At 36.3% G+C, this 17,062-nt stretch overlaps 1 protein-coding gene across 1 annotated transcript in view; it reads right to left on the reverse strand.

The window, feature by feature from the left end:
* Window positions 1–17,062, reverse strand: part of LOC150090096 (uncharacterized) — a 141,346-nt gene that overhangs the window by 13,822 nt on the left and 110,462 nt on the right. The window contains exons 9-10 of the mRNA XM_090390173.1: window positions 14,731–14,889; window positions 7,260–7,420 (exon numbers count right to left, since the gene is read on the reverse strand). Coding sequence (XP_090246299.1) covers window positions 7,260–7,420; window positions 14,731–14,889 — 320 coding nt within the window. The remainder of the gene's footprint in view (window positions 1–7,259; window positions 7,421–14,730; window positions 14,890–17,062) is intronic.

A 17,062-nucleotide genomic window follows, 5' to 3' on the forward strand; every position in this document is an offset into this window, starting at 1 on the left:
CACTAATAACATTAGTCCATGATGAGCAGTGTCCATTGATTACCACTCTGTCTTCTCCCACTCAACCATCCCTTTATCCATAGCAGCAATTTGCCTCCAATGCCACACTGCTCAAATTTGTGCAGCAGTCTTCCATGTGCAACAGTATCAAAAGCATTTCTAAGATGCAAATATATGATATCAAAGTTATTCCCTGCATCCAGTTCCTTTGTGACCACATCATAGTATCTAATCAAACTGGTCAGGCAAGACTTTCCCTTAACAAAACCATGCTGTGTCCGAGCTATAACTGAAGTCTTGTCTAGATGATCCTGCTGTGCTTCTTTAGCATTAGTATTAGTTGAGGCATATGATGCAAGAAAGCAAGCTTATGCAGCATCAGCCAAAAAAAAAAAAAAAAAAATCCACTCCCATTTCACCCCTCCATTTGTTGAGCCATAAATTTATTTAGGCTATCAACTTCCACAACAAGGGATGGAAGTCTGTTCCACCAACCAACTACTCACTGGCTAAAGGCAAATTTCCACACATCTATCCTACATCTGTCTTTCCTCAATTTGAATTTATGCCCTCTCAGGTGATTATTCTGAGCAAGAGGAAGAATTCCATCATTGTCATTGAGCATGCTGAAACCATTCAAGGCTTTATACACCTCAATCAGATCACCTCACCGGTACCTGGTCTCCAGACACTGTAATTTGCAAACCTTAAGCCTTTCTTCGTAAGAGCAACACTTTGTTCCATTCACTAATCTTGTTGCCTTCTCGGTACTCGTTCCAGCAGCTCTATATCCTTCTTGAAATGAGGCCTCCAGACCTGTATACAGTACTCAAGGTGTGGCCTGACCATTGCCTTATACAAGGGTATAATCACCTCCTTATCACTGCTAGAAAAATTCCTGTATATCATTGACAAGCCACCATGAGCTACTCTTGAAGCCTGTCTGCACTGCTCAGAGAACTTCATATCTGCTTGCACAATTACCCCCACGTCCTTTTCATTCTCTACCACTGTCAGTTTAGTACCACAGAGTTGATACGTTGCTCTGGGGTTACTGTTTCCCATATGTAGTACTTTACATTTTCAATGTTAAACTTCATTTTCCACCTCTCAACCCATCTGCTCAACCTTTCCAGATCCTGTTGCAGCAGCATAGCATCAGTAGTGTTCTTAACAACCCTGCCCACTTTGTATCGTCTGCAAACTTGGACATTAAGCTTCATATACCATCATCAATATCATTTATAAATACAGAAAACAATAATGGATACAACACTGAACCCTGAGGAACTCCACTAATAACATTAGTCCACGATGAGCAGTGTCCATTGATTACCATTCTCTGTCTTGTCCCCCTCAACCATCCCTTTATCCATAGCAGCAATTTGCCTCCAATGCCACACTGCTCCAATTTGTGCAGCAGTCTTCCATGTGCAACAGTATCAAAAACCTTTCTAAGATTCAAATATATAATATCAAAGTTATTCCCTGCATCCAGTTCTTTTGTAACTGCATCATAGTATCCAATCAAATTGGTCAGGCAAGACCTGCCCTTAACAAAACCATGCTGTGTCTGAGCTATAACTGAAGTCTTGTCAAGATGACCTTGCAGTGCTTCTTTAACCCGTGCCTCCATTAATTTTCCTGGAACAGAAGTTAAACTCACAGGTTTATAATTACTTGTGTCAGCCTTTGATCCTCCTTTGTGAATAGGGGTCACATTTGCACATCTCTAGTCTATGGGTACCTCCCGAGTCCAAAAAAGCTCTCATAATTATGGCTAGGGGTTTGCTTACTTCCTTTGCTGCTTCCTTTAATATAACTGGATAGATCCCATCCACCCCAGGTGCCTTTCTTGTGTTTATCTTCAACAATTTCTCCTCCCCTTTACTCTCAGTTATTACAAAATTATCTAGCTTACTGCCAGAGTTGAATACACCTCTGGCATTCCCCTCGCTGAATAACTCCTCATGTGTGAATGTCGATGCAAAATATTCATTTAGTTTGTTAGCTACCTGAGCAGGATCATCAACAGTTGAACCATCAATATCTAGTGGGCCAATCTGATTCATCCCTTTCCTTCTAGAGTTTACCATAGGTAAAGAACTTTTTGTTGTTTTTCTTTGTATGCTTTGCCAAGGATTTCTCATAATCTGCCTTTGCCTGCCTAATCTCCTTTGTGACTTGGTTACAGACCAGCTTATATCCATCATAGGCTTCCATGTCACCTATTAATTTATATGTATCCCATGCATTTTTCTTTGCCACATGTCTCTTTAGTTCATCTGACATCCATTTAGGTCTAAGCCTTGAACAATATTTCTTAGTTGGTATGTTAAGCCTAGTAGCTTCCAAGACAAGTTCCCTGAATGCTTCCAATTTTGAATTTGCTGTTGGTAACATCATCAGTTGGTCTCACCATATATAGAATTTAAATACTGTCTCAGACCACCGTAGTCACCTTACGAAAGCAAAAACCCTTCCCTTTACCCCTGATGGCAGTTACCTCGGTGAGTAAATCCCACTTCAGCACACTGTGATCACTGCCACCTAGTGGTACCTTTATCTGCAGATTCTTAATGCATGAAGAATCACTACTGATAATCAGATCAAGAGAATTACTCCCTCTAGTTGCCTCCTGAACATGCTGATGTAGAAATCAATCATCCAATAAATCCACAAAAGCCTTGCTAGTGTGTGAATGACCAACCCACAAATTCCAGTCAATATCTGGGAAATTAAAATCCGCCATTATAAGACACTCTGATTTACTGGCTCACTCTATTTCCCTGTACAGTTCCTTATTATACTCATCAATCATTAGACCTATAACACACTCCTACTCCCAATTTTGATCTCCCAATGCTTATGTCACACCAAACTGACTCGACACTGCACTGTCCAGCAATGTCGACTGGCTTCACTTCCTTGGATTTTATGTGTTTCTTAACTAATAGTATAACCCCTCCTCCCTCCCTATCTTGTCTATCCTTCCTGTACACATTGTACTCCCCAAATTTCAGTTCTGCATTCCTTATATCTGTGTGACACCATGTCTTTGATATCCCAACAATATCTTCCTTTGATGTTCTGAGCAATACCTCAAATTTATTTACCAAACTCCTAGCATTGGTGTAAATGCAAGTATACATGCACTTGTTTCTATTCTTAGCTACCCTAACACAACCCATGTGTTTACTTGTACTGCAACGACTTCCAGCAGTCTCTGAAATACTCTGCATCTTGTTTTCCAGGCTGCTGCTCATTCCAATAGAAGCGGTGCAAGAATCACTTTAACCTCTGCCAGTGGCTACTGTTAATCTATTAGTCCTTGTATCCCCCCCCCCAAGCTAGCATATTCATACAGAATATATTCATAAACAAATTTGCAAAAGCTATTGCATTTCTACTCTGCAAAAATATTACTGTACACAGTATTTTACAAGTATTGCCTCTTGTTAGAGGGGGGGGGAGGATTAACATACAGTACATCACAGAGTATAGAAATATTGCAGCACAGTAAAAATAAAATTAATTATTTTAACTTCCAAAATGTACCATACAGTGTATGGTACATTTTGGAAGTTGAGATAATTTTATTTTTATATTAAAAGTTTTGAACAATCATTTCATCGCAGCACCAATATCTAGCATCCTTTACAACAGCATCTTCTGCATTCCTGGGCAAACACAAATGGATAAAAATTATGTCAAATGTTTCTAACAAGCTAAACGTTCTAAAAACATTCACTAAACATGTTTATTAAATCATTACCTCACCTAATGCTTTATTTTATTGTGAATTTTTAAAAGAAAAAAACTGCTCAAATAAAAAATAAATAAATAAAAAAACAAGTTATAGGAACCAAGTGTTTTGCTGTAGAAACATATCCTTAAGCAGTCCAGTCATTGCACAAGAAAATCTTTAGAATTTATTAAATTTTATAATCTTTCCATTGGCAACCACCCTCAGCTTTATTCAAATTTTTTTTATAGTGAAATCTGAAATCACATTTCAGATAACAGAATTTTCATATTAATGCACAAAAAATAAAGTCAGTTAAACAATAAAAACAAAATTAACACATCAAGGCTTTAGCACTACACTATATATTCACATATATACACTAAATTGTATCTTCAATATGCAGTTTATTAAAATTTTGACATTTTTTTTATAAATAATGTATAACAACAAGCAGAGACAATGAACTATGAAAACAATATGGAAATATTATTTTCTTTGGTTTTGAAAAAACAAAAACAAATCATATCTCTCTATTTATACTCTTACTTGCTGTAGTCCAACATTTAGTCATTTCATTTATTATTGATCCATTTCATTTATTATTGAATCCAAAGGTGAATTTATTGGCTCTAGATGTATACTATTTTCATTCACTACTGTGCATATTCATTACTACTGAAATTTTATGTGATACTTGTTCATTTTTGGATTCCTCAACTCCATGGATCTTTGGGACTCTTTATTTATATTACAAAAATTTTTATTTTCTACAGTCTCCTTAGGATTTTAGGCCTAATTACCCCACCATTGGATCTACAGTCATCTAGTTATATTCATCCTCTTGATTTATTTCCTATTCTTTTATCGCTGGTTTTAAACTAGATTTCCTCATCAAAAACCTCCTATGGATTCTTATTACACCCTTTCACCTTTGGATTCACATCTGAAACTACCTTTGGATTTATGCTACTCTATCAACAATAGATTTATTTATTTTAAAGAAATGATTACTGATATTACTTTAGTTTAGTTTCACTCCATTTTGGACTACAGGCTATAACTCTTAAATCTTAATCTAGCCTCTCCATCTCAGGATTTTATGTTATTCTTTAAATATTTTCTGTTGTTTATGCTTACATATGTAATTACTCATTTCCTGGATATTAAAATAATTTTTATGTGTAAGCTATACCCCCCTAATTGGTATAATTTCGATTTATATACTAGGATTATATAATATCCTTTTTGTTAAGTATATAGTAGCCATATCACTTGGTCTACTTCCTATTCATTTTACTATGGCTATGTTCAATACTTTATATTTATCTATGAACTGTTTTATTTTTATATATCTTGTGACTTGATATCGGTAAAGTCCTTTTATTCTGACCACATTTCTATGTTATGGATATACTCTCTCTTTTCTAACGCCACTCTTATGTATCTCTATGCTCTTATTTGTTCAAAATAAGACTATAGAGGTCACTATTTCCATATCTATTTCCACTTCTTCACAGCTCTCTATTAAGTATGTTATGATGCTATAAATTGCTTTATCACTTAAGTCACTAATATAGTTTTGCTTTAGATACATTCATCTACTCTACTAAATATGTGCACTTTATTTTCTTGCCGTCTTCCTTCCTTCTGCTACGTACTACTTGAAAACTCTAGGTATTGTTCTTTTGGTTTCAGTTTCAGTTCATTTCTAGGCGTGTTTTTACTTACATATTTTTTTTTGCTTGCTTTTTCCCTGCAGTACAAGCATTTGGTATTCATCTCCTTTTTATACTAACTAGATTTCCTCATCAAAGGCCTTACTAAAAGGTTGGGCCTTACAACCCCCAGCTAGCTCAGTATGTTTTAATAACTTTTTCTAAGCTTTTTACTTTCTAATTCTACCTTTCTCCCCATTCATAGAGCTATTAGTGTAATACGAGGATGATACAAACATTCCAACTATCCTCATTCTATCTCTATTTAACTATGCTTTTACCCTTTCCCATTCTCGATTTAATACCTCTAATACCTATTTATTTTAATTCTTCTAATCTCCACAAAATTCCAACACAATTATTTTAATTCTTCTAAAATTCCAACACAAATATTTTTCCAAATTTACTCAAAAATCTACATATATTTCAAAACCTTTTTCCCACTCTGAAAACATTTAACTATATATTTTTTAGCTTTATCCTTATTTTTACCTTAATAATTTTCATTTTATTGACACTGCATTGAGACTACTTTGTCCATACTGTAAAAGAATGTGCTATTTTTTTTTTCTTTTTGCTTTTATTTAACTTTTCTTCTACTGTTATGGACAAGTATAGAAACGCAATTCCTGATACATAGTTAGGTGTAGTCCCCTGAGGAAATACCTAAGCATGTATCAATATTTACTTCTGCTGACATCAGACTAGGCATTTTTGCCTTCCCTGTATTCAACCTATAACTAAATTTGCCCACCCATATCTGATGACAGCTCTACCACCTTTATTTTATTTTATTTTGTTTAATTATTTGGTATTAATAATTTTACTTTACAGCTCCTTCACCTCCAAATTGGCTTTGCAATTCAGCCCATAATTTTCTTAATTCATCAGAACTTTTAGGAAATTAACATTCTTTTGCCTTTTTTCAAATCTACATTACTTCTTTTTTCTACTATCCTTACCTTTCTAGTCCTTGGCACTTTGTGTAATTTTCACCTCCATCTATGAAAACTTTATCAGACTTATCAATCTTTACATGCTTTATACTTTTGCATCCTTTACTGTTGGCTTTGTGTGTTTTGGTGCATTTGTCATACCTTGCTTATTCATTTTTTGTTTTTCCATCAACTTTGACTTTAAATTACATTTAATATATATATATATATATATATATATATATATATATATATAGATGGGTACATATACAGACAAACAGACGTAGAGGAGGAGATTTCTAAATGATCCTAAAAAAATTATAGATTCTACTTATCAGAATAAGTAAAAAACTTCATATAAATTTCATGTGTCTGGAAATGCTTTCTTTCCAATTTATACATCTTTCTGTGTGTTTGAAAAGGATGGACTAAAACACTTTTAAAAGATCACATCAAACTCTGCCAAAACACTGGAAGATGTTCCTCTGAGTACATCTTCCAGTGTTTTCTTTCCTTCTAAGAGATGTTTGTTTGTTTGTTTGTTTGTTATTTGGTTTTTAGGAGCATTAGCAACTAAGGCCATATTGCTCCGGGAATATGCGGTGGCCATTCCCTGACCTTTCCGCATCCTCTGTATTTGGTGGTGAAGGGCTCGAACCCCGGTCTAATCAAGAAGTGTGTGCTATGCACTGCTGCTCCTTCCCATCTGGCTACTGAAGCACCCCTTCTAAGAGAGGAAAGTTTATAATTAATATAACTGGGACTAAAACAAAATGAAATACTTAAAACCCAAATTTCCAGTTTGTTAAAAATCAATGATTTTTAAGCAGTCTTTAAAAAAAAAAAAAAAGATCTACCTACCTCCAGAGGAGAAGCTGATCCATTTTTAGTATGTTCTGAACCCAAATAGTCACTATGGCCCCAGTGAAAATGCAACTGCAACAAATTGTAAGGTGGTGATGCAAGATTTCCACCAGAAATTGAAGGTAATTTTTCTAAAGGCACTTTCACTTTCACTTTTGCTGAAATAAGAACAAATATGAATACAAGAGGGAGTAAATAAGTTTATTGCCAACCTGTAAACATTGATATAGTGAATCAAAGTAAAGGTGCTAGAAGAAGAAAAAATTAAGAAAAAGAAAATTGTTGCAATTTGTGATAAACTTTAAAATAGCAAATGTGACAGTATCAACATGCATTTTTTGATTTTTTTTCATTCTTGCAATCTTTTTGGTAACTTAGCTGAACTATTGTCCATCTTTGATCACATATACAAAGAAACAACAGCAATGTTCACTTACCCATCATATCACACTATACTACTCATTGCTAAACTTCTTATAATACCTATATTGAAATCTAAAACCAAGTCACAATTGTGAAGCAGCAGAATTGTGCAATTTGGCAATAAAACAAATCACGCAAATGTACAGTATATAAATGATAATATGCAAATATACCTCTTTGTCCATGCTGGAAAAATTTCTAAATATCATTGACAGAACCCCCACGAGCTGTTCTAGTAGCTTGTCTGCACCACTCACAGAAATTCACATCAAACTGTACAATTACCCCTTCTATTTTGTTCTCCACCACACTCTAGGTGATGGAGAACAAAATTTGGGGTAGTGCCATTTTAAATATTTGAATTACTAAAAATAGACATTTACCATTCTTAAATATACAGGATTGTTAAAATTAAAGTATCCCTATGTAGAGGGCTCTGGAGCGTGTTCTAAGGCTCGTACTGAAGAGAAATTTGGACAACAGGTACAATAAAGAATGCGCTCGCCATTTATTGAAAAAAAAAAAGTTAAAAAATTTGTCACTGTATAGCGTTATGTCACTTGTATGGTGCACAACTTAGTTACGATTATGCATAATTATGCAAATCGTTATTTGCATAATTATGAAAAGAACTTATGTTATTTGCATAATCATAAGTTATTGCCACAGCATAACTACTCAGTTCTACTGTACTGTATAAAAGCAAAGCAGTCTCTTCAAAATCATACAGCAGATGTTTGCCTGCAGTACAGCAGCAATGCCAACAACATTGCAGGAAAAGGCGCTATTATTGAAGCTGTACTATCAGAACAGCAACAATGCAGCTGCGGCTATTAGAGAATTCTGAAGCACATAAGGTGTGGACCTATGACTTTGTGCTATCTGCAAAATGATTGCGAAATTTGAAGCGACAGGACATCTTGGTGTTCAACCAGGTAGAGGTCGAAAATGAGTGCACTCCTCTCGTGTTGAAGATGTGGCTATGGCTGTCATGGATTTATCAAGTCAACCTCCATGTGGTAGTGCAAGTGTGCCAGCTGTTTCTCATTAAGTGGACATGCCGTATTCCACTGTACGGCTAGTAATGCATCAGGTGTTGCGGTACTATCCTTACAAGATGCACATGCTACAGCAGCTAAAGCATGGTGATGCAGATATTCGTTTCACATATGCACTTCAGTTTCTGGCACGAATGACAGTGGATATCAGTTGGCCATGGAACATCCTTTGGAGTGATGAAGCCCACTTATGCTTAAATGGACAAGTTTGGTTGGTTGGTTTTTTTTTTTTTTAGGAGCATTAGCAACTAAGCCCATATTGCTCCCGGATATGCGGTGGTCATTCCTTGACCTTTCCGCATCCTCCGTATTTGGTGGTGACGGGCTCGAACCCCGGTCTAATCAAGAAGCGTGTGCTGCGCACTGCTGCTCCTTCCCACCTGGCTACAGAGGCGCAAATGGACAAGTGAATACGTACAACTGTCACATTTGGGAAACAGAAAACCCCCGAGTTATCCAAGAGGTTATCCAAGTTATCCATTGCATTCTCCAAAAGTGACAGTGTGGTGTGGATTTATGGCCACATAATAATAATAATAATAAAATTCTTTATTCACAAAATTTTTTTTACAAGTTTTTTTACAAAATTATGATTCCCGTTACAGGCATCCAGAGGAATTTAACAATCTAATTGGAGACATTAATTATTTTTACAGACAAGCTGATAAAACATAGAAAATTGCATAGAAAAACTGCAACCATTGAGTAACAATAAAATACATATAACATTCAGAGAATACATGAATCATAGCAAATATATCGCTTCTCCAACTCAATAATTGCCGGACATCTTTCACTTGGAGTCAGTTTTAGTTTAAATGGCAGTTACAGCAATGGTGACTGTATGTGAATATGGATTTTCTCTTTTTTTCACCTGTATGCTAAATAACTGGACTATAGATCAAAATCAATGTTGGCTGAGCTCAGTGTGCCGATTATGCTGTTGGGAAAGTGCCGTTTGAAGGTCAAGAGCTTCTGCAGGTTTGAACAGAGCATTGGAGGGGTTTCTGAGAGCCATACCCGGGATTTTACAACCATTCCCAGCCCATTCCCATCGCACGAATTCCGAGATAGCATATGAAGTCGTGAACTGCAGAGCACAGATTGAGTGCCAATGCGAGCTTCCACACATGTGCCATGTGCTGGGGTGTAGCTTAGATTTTTACAGAGCTGTGATCTTGACGTCGTATAGGGAAGGTGAGCCCAATTGTTGGCCCACTTGAAGACCCAGAATTCTAGACAGCAAAGTGTCTTCAGACTGGGCAAAGGAGCTGCAGACCAGACTTCAATGCCGTAACCGATGATTGAGCTGAAGTAGTAGAAGAGAAATTTCCTGACTATTTCTGTATTATGCGATCAAATATCGTTTCATGACTCAGAAGGCCCATAGCACTTTTGAGCGCAGTTGCTGAATTTGATCCTTATAGGTCAGATTTTCATTCATTATCACCCCTAATTTAACTGAATAAGTGGCGAAGAGTAGATACCCCTCAATTGCGGGCTCCAGAGAGACTGCTGGATTGAGGTCTGCTTGTGCTCTCAGTGAGAAGATGATGGACTTTGTTTTTCCAGGTTTAGTTTTAGCCCAAAAAAGGCGGCGTATTTACAGGAGGACAGATATTTGTTGAGAGTAATAGACTTCGATAGATTCTTTGCCAGGTCTCGTGAGGTGTTAGCAGGGTTTGGTAGATAGCATATGATATCATCAGCACAGGCCATAAATGTAGGTATAGGTATCTCATTCATTAGTGGTAAAAATATCGCCGAAAATAGCACTGCCAGCAGACATCCACCTGCTTGGTGATGCAGCGATTTCCTAATTTATTGCTGGAACGTGAGAAATTTCTTGGTGAGTAGACTTCTGAGAAGCTTAGCGACATTACCTATGAAACCATAGTAGTTCTCCAGGAGGCACAAGAGAGAATTAATCTGTAATGAGTCAAATGCAGCTTTCAGATCCAGGAAGAGAGCATGAAGAACAGAACCTTATTCCCAGGCCTGAAGGGTTTCCAAGTTTAGACCCTGTAAACATGTTATTGGTGATCTTTGTGAGAGTGCATAGTGTGTGTGCTGGGGTCGCTGGGAGAGGATCTGGTTGGCAACAGCTTTGAAAATGCACTTCTCTAGGCATTTGAGAAGAGGTGAGGAAATAGAAATTGGCCTGTAGTCAGTAGTTGAATTAAGGTTTTGCACTTTTGGAACTGGGATGACTCTGTAATTCAGCCAAGTGACTGGGATGACTCCCTGTTAATCATGACATTCATGATTGGGCCGTATGTTTTTGAACAGATAACACTGACTGGACCCCGCACCTGCTCCATCACTGGACAGCGATATTATGAAATGTTGGCAAATTTCGCAATACCAGAGCTGCTTGTTTGTTTGTTATTTGGTTTTTAGGAGCATTAGCAACTAAGGCCATATTGCTCCAGGGATATGCGGTGGTCATTCCCTGACCTTTCCATATCCTCAGTATTTAGTGGTCATGGGCTCAAACACCAGAGCTGCAACAATGTGGGTACTTTCAGGATACTATATTCGTGCAAGATGGTGTGCCACCCCACATCCACCATTGTGTCCAAAGACAGCTAAGGGAACACTTTACGGACGAACAGGTCATCAGCCGTTGTGTCCAGACATCTTGGCCAACCCAATCACCAGACCTCACCCATGCGACTTCTGGTTGTGGGGTTTTTTTGAAGAACCAGGTGTATTGGGAAGGATGTCAAACTCTGGCAGATCTGAAGGACAGCATTAGTCATGTGCTAGCTATTCCAGTTGACATGTTACGTTCTGCTGTAGAAAATGCTGTTCTTCGAATGGAAACTGTTGTTGACCAAAATGGAGGACACATTGAACAATTGTAGCACTGTTCAAGTGATTTGTATTGCCACAGTGCCATATAGTGACAAATTTTATCACTATTTTTTTTCCCAATAAATGGCGAGCACATTCTTTATTGTACCTGTTGTCCAAATTTCTCTTCAGTAAGAGCCTTAGAACTCACTCCAGAGCCCTCTACATTATTATTATTATTATTATTATTATTATTAGCTATATGGTGCAAGGAAGCCTGAGGCTTATACTGCACCAGCCAAAAAAAAAATTCCCAAATTACCCTGAGAGAGAGAGAGAGAGATTTTGTTGTTATTATTTGGTTTTTTTTTAGGAGCATTAGCAACTAAGGCCATATTGCTCCGGGATATGCAGTGGTCATTCCCTGACCTTTCCGCATCCTCCGTATTTGGTGAGAGAGAGAGAGAGAGAGAGAGAGAGAGAGAGAGAGAGAGAGAGAGAGAGAGAGAGAGAGAGAGAGAGAGAGAGAGAGAGAGAGAGAAGTAGAAGGGAATCACCAAGAAAGAGAAGAATGATCATATCCAGCTCAGAACCCTGGGTGTGCCAAGCCCATACTCACCAGGTGTGAGCCCCTGGGGTTAATTTTAACAACCCTGTACTTAGAGAAGTCAGGGCTAAAAAACTTCAGACTGTGGGAAAAGTTTACTGTCATATAAGTTAGTGCAATGGCATCATTTCTGCATGCAGTAAACCAACTGAAGTTGTACAGTAGCATCATTACATAACATCTTGTATTGTAAATTTCTTCACAACAAATTTTCTATCTCGTTATACCTCAAATAAGTAACACTTCCCCAATAGAGAAGACTATTCGAGGTATAAGGAGAAGGGCAGCCCATTGTGAAGGAATTCACGATGAGTTGCCCTTTGGGGGAGAAGACAGAGTGGTAATCAATGGACACTGCTCATCATGGACTAATGTTATTAGTGGAGTCCCTCAGTGTTGGGTCTATTATTGTTTTCTGTATTTATAATATTTATGATGGTATATCAAGCTTAATGCCCAAGTTTGCAAACGATACAAAAGTTGGCAGGGTTGTTAAGGACACTACTGATGCTATGCTGCTGCAACAGGATCTGGAAAGGTTGGGCAGATGGGCTGAGATGTGGCAAATGAAGTTTAACATATGGGAAACAGCAACCCCAGAGCAACGTATCAACTCTGTGGTACTACACTGACAGTGGTAGAGAATGAAAAGGACCTGGGGGTAATCGTGCAGGCAGATATGAAGTTCTCTGAGCAGTGCAGATGGGCAGCAAGAGTAGCTCATGGTGTCTTATCAATGATATACAGGAATTTTTCTAGCAGGGATAAGGAGGTGATTATTCCCTTGTATAAGGGCAATGGTCAGGCCACACCTTGAGTACTGTGTACAGGTCTGGAGGCCTCATTTCAAGAAAGATGTAGAGCTGCTGGAACGAGTACAGAGAAGGGCAACAAGGTTAGTGAATGGAACAAAGGGTTGCTCTTACGCAGAAAGGCTTAAGTTTTGGAAATTACAGTGTCTGGAGACTAGGCACCGGTGAGGTGATCAGATAGAGGTATATAAAGCTTTGAATGGTTTGACCATGCTCAATGCTGATGGGATCCTGCTTCTTGCTCAGAATAATCACCTGAGAGGGCATAAATTCAAACTGAGGAAAGACAGATGTAGGATAGATGTCCGGAAATTTACTTTTAGTCAGCAGGTAGTTGGTTGGTGGAACAGACTTCCATCCCTTGTTGTGGAAGTTGATAGCCTAAATAAATTTAAATCTCAGCTGGACAGGTATTTTGAACAAACAGAGGGGTGAAGTGGAAGGTTTTTTTTTTTTTTTTTTTTTTCTGGCTGATGCTGCATAAGCTTGCTTTCTTGCATCATGTGCCTCTACTAATGCTAATGCTAATTCACGATATGAGATGTTATATAACGATGCCACTGTACAACTTTGGTTGGTTTACTGCATATAATTTTCCCACAGTCTGAGACTTTTTAGCCCTAAATTCTATAAGTATCAAGCTACACCCTGCTTGGCATCTCTCATATTGTGAAATTAATTCTGGACTGGGTTGCCAGCTGTTATACCACTGGAGTACCTACCCACTCACCGATGAGGGACCAAATAGCCTTGAAACAGCCATCTGGGTGGTGGTGCCCACTGAGAATAAGTAATGATAATCTTTTCTAGTGGGGAAGCATACTTATTTCAGGTATAATGAGAAGGGCAACTTTTGAAGGAATTCACATTATGGGATGTCATATAATGATGCCATTGTACAACTTTGGTTAGTTTACTGTGTATAGAAATGATGCCATTGCACTAACTTATATGACAACTATGCTTAAATATTTATTAAATTTATTATTTTGACACAGATTTTTAAAATGTAGAGTAAATATAAATAGAATTTTATTTAAATTCCATTATTTCTCCAAGTAACCCAAAGAGTTCTCAATTTCATCACTCTTTATTGAAAATGATAAACTAACACAATGATTAATAATGGACCATGCAATTTTTAGGGCAGTGTACAGGTTCATTCTCACAATATGCATAATGGTGTCTAAGTACATTACCCCAGTAATACAATATAGTATATTAAACTTGTATATAAACTTGTACCATAGATACCCAATTATTTTTTTTTCTTCCCTTGCAGTTCAAGTTACAGAAGTCTAACTCTAAAAGTATGTAAATAATTATAATTTGTTCTCCATATACTGTTCCTATAATTTCTCCTATTGTGTTAATTTTGAATTCATAAATAAAATTACAAGTTTATACAACCAAAGAGCATATACACAAATGGTAGAGACTCCCGATTAGCAGAATTATATCATTATACACTTATTATGGCAACAATTTGAAAATTAAGTTGCAAAGGGACTTTCCTTTTCAGTTTGAAAGAAATTATTTATTTCATGATTCTGAAAACTACTCTGATAGGTTGCCATTAATCAGTAATTACATCCAACAGTTATGCTTTGATGCTCATTACAAAGATCATAAAAGTGAGACTTTGAGAAAAGATTTGAATATATTATCTAAACTAAAGGAGAAAAAAATATTATTGAGTATTGAAAATATTAGCAGATACCTTAATTTTGCAATATATGAAGGTTACTTTGCATAAAGAGATTATGATTTACCTGTATGGCCATTATTTTTAATTTCCAGTCTTCCAAGATTTAGATTGTAATTATGAAATTTTATATGTGGTAAGGTCTTTGTTACTGAGGATGTTATATCAATAGGTGACTGTCTTGTACCACCACATGTTGGGCAGAAACCTGGCCAATCAGTAGGACCTATTGAAAGAAAAGAGATTTTCAGCATTACAGAAAAATATAAACTAAATGAATTAAAATGATGTCAATCAGCATTATTTTAATCCTAAAATGAATTCAATTTTTTTTTACCTTTATGCTTAATCAGAAAATTATATTAAAAATATATGCTTATATTAGAAAGAAGAGAGATTTTCAGCATTACAGAAAATATAAACTAAATGAATTAAAAATCTGCAATAATAATTACACGTTTTGAATGTTAACTTTAGCTATTATATGTAGAGAGAAAACATAAAAACACTGTAAATTTTTTTTTAAGATAGATAATCTAAACCAGATAGTACCAATACCTTAAGTACCATTGATTTATCCAGCGTACTATGCGTTGTTTTCCTGCTTACCATCCACAACTAAAATTGCAATTTTGTATATATTTCGTTGTGATTTGTGAAACATAAGGAATAAAATTGATTCCATGTTGAGAAAAGCATTACCATTAGCATTAGTAGAGGCATTTGATGCAAGAAAGCAAGCTTATGCAGCATCAGCCAAAAAATAAATAAATAAATAAATAAAAAATAACCACTTCCACTTCACCCCTCTGTTCGTTCGAAATACCTGTCCAGCTGAGCCTTAAATTTATTTAGGCTATCAACTTCCACGACAAGGGATGGAAGTCTGTTCCACCAACCACCCGCTGGCTAAAGGCAAAGCAATGGTAAGCAATGAGTGGATGTAACAATAACCAATTAAGTATAATTTAAAATGGTATTTAATAGCTTACTGTTAAATTAATATAAATTTTGACATTATTTCAACAAATTAAAAAATAAATTTTTAAAATAACTTTTCATGAATAATGTTTTCTGATTAAATAAGAACATAAGTAAAATTACAACTTATTATTTAGTAGCCTTGGACTTAAAAGGATATTTTATATAGATGATGGTGCTTTTTAAATAAATTTTATTTTCCACCTTGACTAATTAAATCAAATATTTTACATTAAGGAGAAAATCCTTTCTGCAAAAGAATTAAAAAACAGGAACTGATAAAATTTATTATGTTTTGGTGAATATATACTAATTTTTGACAGTGAGTATTTTAACCCAAATAGCAGCCAAAATATGAATCATTTAAGATTTACAGTTCATTCAGGAGATGTATTTCACCATGCCTAAGGTAAAATGCATCTTCATATATTTTTGATTGAATACAAACACTGAAATATGTTTTCATAATCAAAAATACTATGATGGATTAAAAAAAAAACATTAGAATGAGTAAATGATAGAATTTATCATTCATTCTATTATGAACTTTGGATTTTAATGAACGCATCACCACATCACTCTGTACACTTCAATGCATATAATTATATTTCATTTGAATAACAGGAGACAAATCTTTATTACAACATATTGAGTAAAACTGATGAGTAAAAAGAGATGTATAATTCTAAACTCCTATCTCGTCCAGAATCCAGAAGGAGGTGGCCAAAATCTTGGAACTTCTGTTAATCTTCCCCAGCCACCTCTACTTGTTTTCTGACAAGAAAACCAGTAGAAGTGGCTGGGAAGGGAGAGGTCAACAAATTTATTCCAGACCTAGATGCCACCTGTAAATTTCTTAGACATCAGGATATTAGCATTAGTAGAGGCATATGATGCAAGAAAGCAAGCTTATGCAGCATCAGCCAAAAATAAAATAAAATAAAATAAATAAAAAAAAACCGCTCCCATTTCACCCCTCCATTTGTTCCAAATACCTGTCCAGCTCAGCCTTAAATTTATTTAGGTAATCAACTTCCACAACAAAGGATGGAAATCTGTTCCACCAACCAACTACCCGCTGGCTAAAAGCAAACTTCCGCACATCTAGCCTACATCTATCTTTCCTCAATTTGAATTTATGCCCTCTCAGGTGATTTTCTGAGGAAGAGGAAGAATCCCATCAGCATTGAGCATGCTCAAACCATTCAAGGCTTTATACACCTCAATCAGATCACCTCGCAGGTGTCTAGTCTGCAGACACTGTAATTTGCAAGATTTAAGCCTTTCTTCGTAAGAGCAACCCTTTGTTCTATTCACTAATCTTGTTGCCCTTCTCTGTACTCGTTCCAACAGCTCTACATCCTTCTTAAAATGAGGCCTCCAGACCTGTATACAGTACTCAAGGTGTGGCCTGACCA

This window comes from Mastigoproctus giganteus, chromosome 2 (genome assembly GCF_048544385.1).
Source record: "Mastigoproctus giganteus isolate SK-2022 chromosome 2, ASM4854438v1, whole genome shotgun sequence".
Taxonomy (NCBI): domain Eukaryota; kingdom Metazoa; phylum Arthropoda; class Arachnida; order Uropygi; family Thelyphonidae; genus Mastigoproctus; species Mastigoproctus giganteus.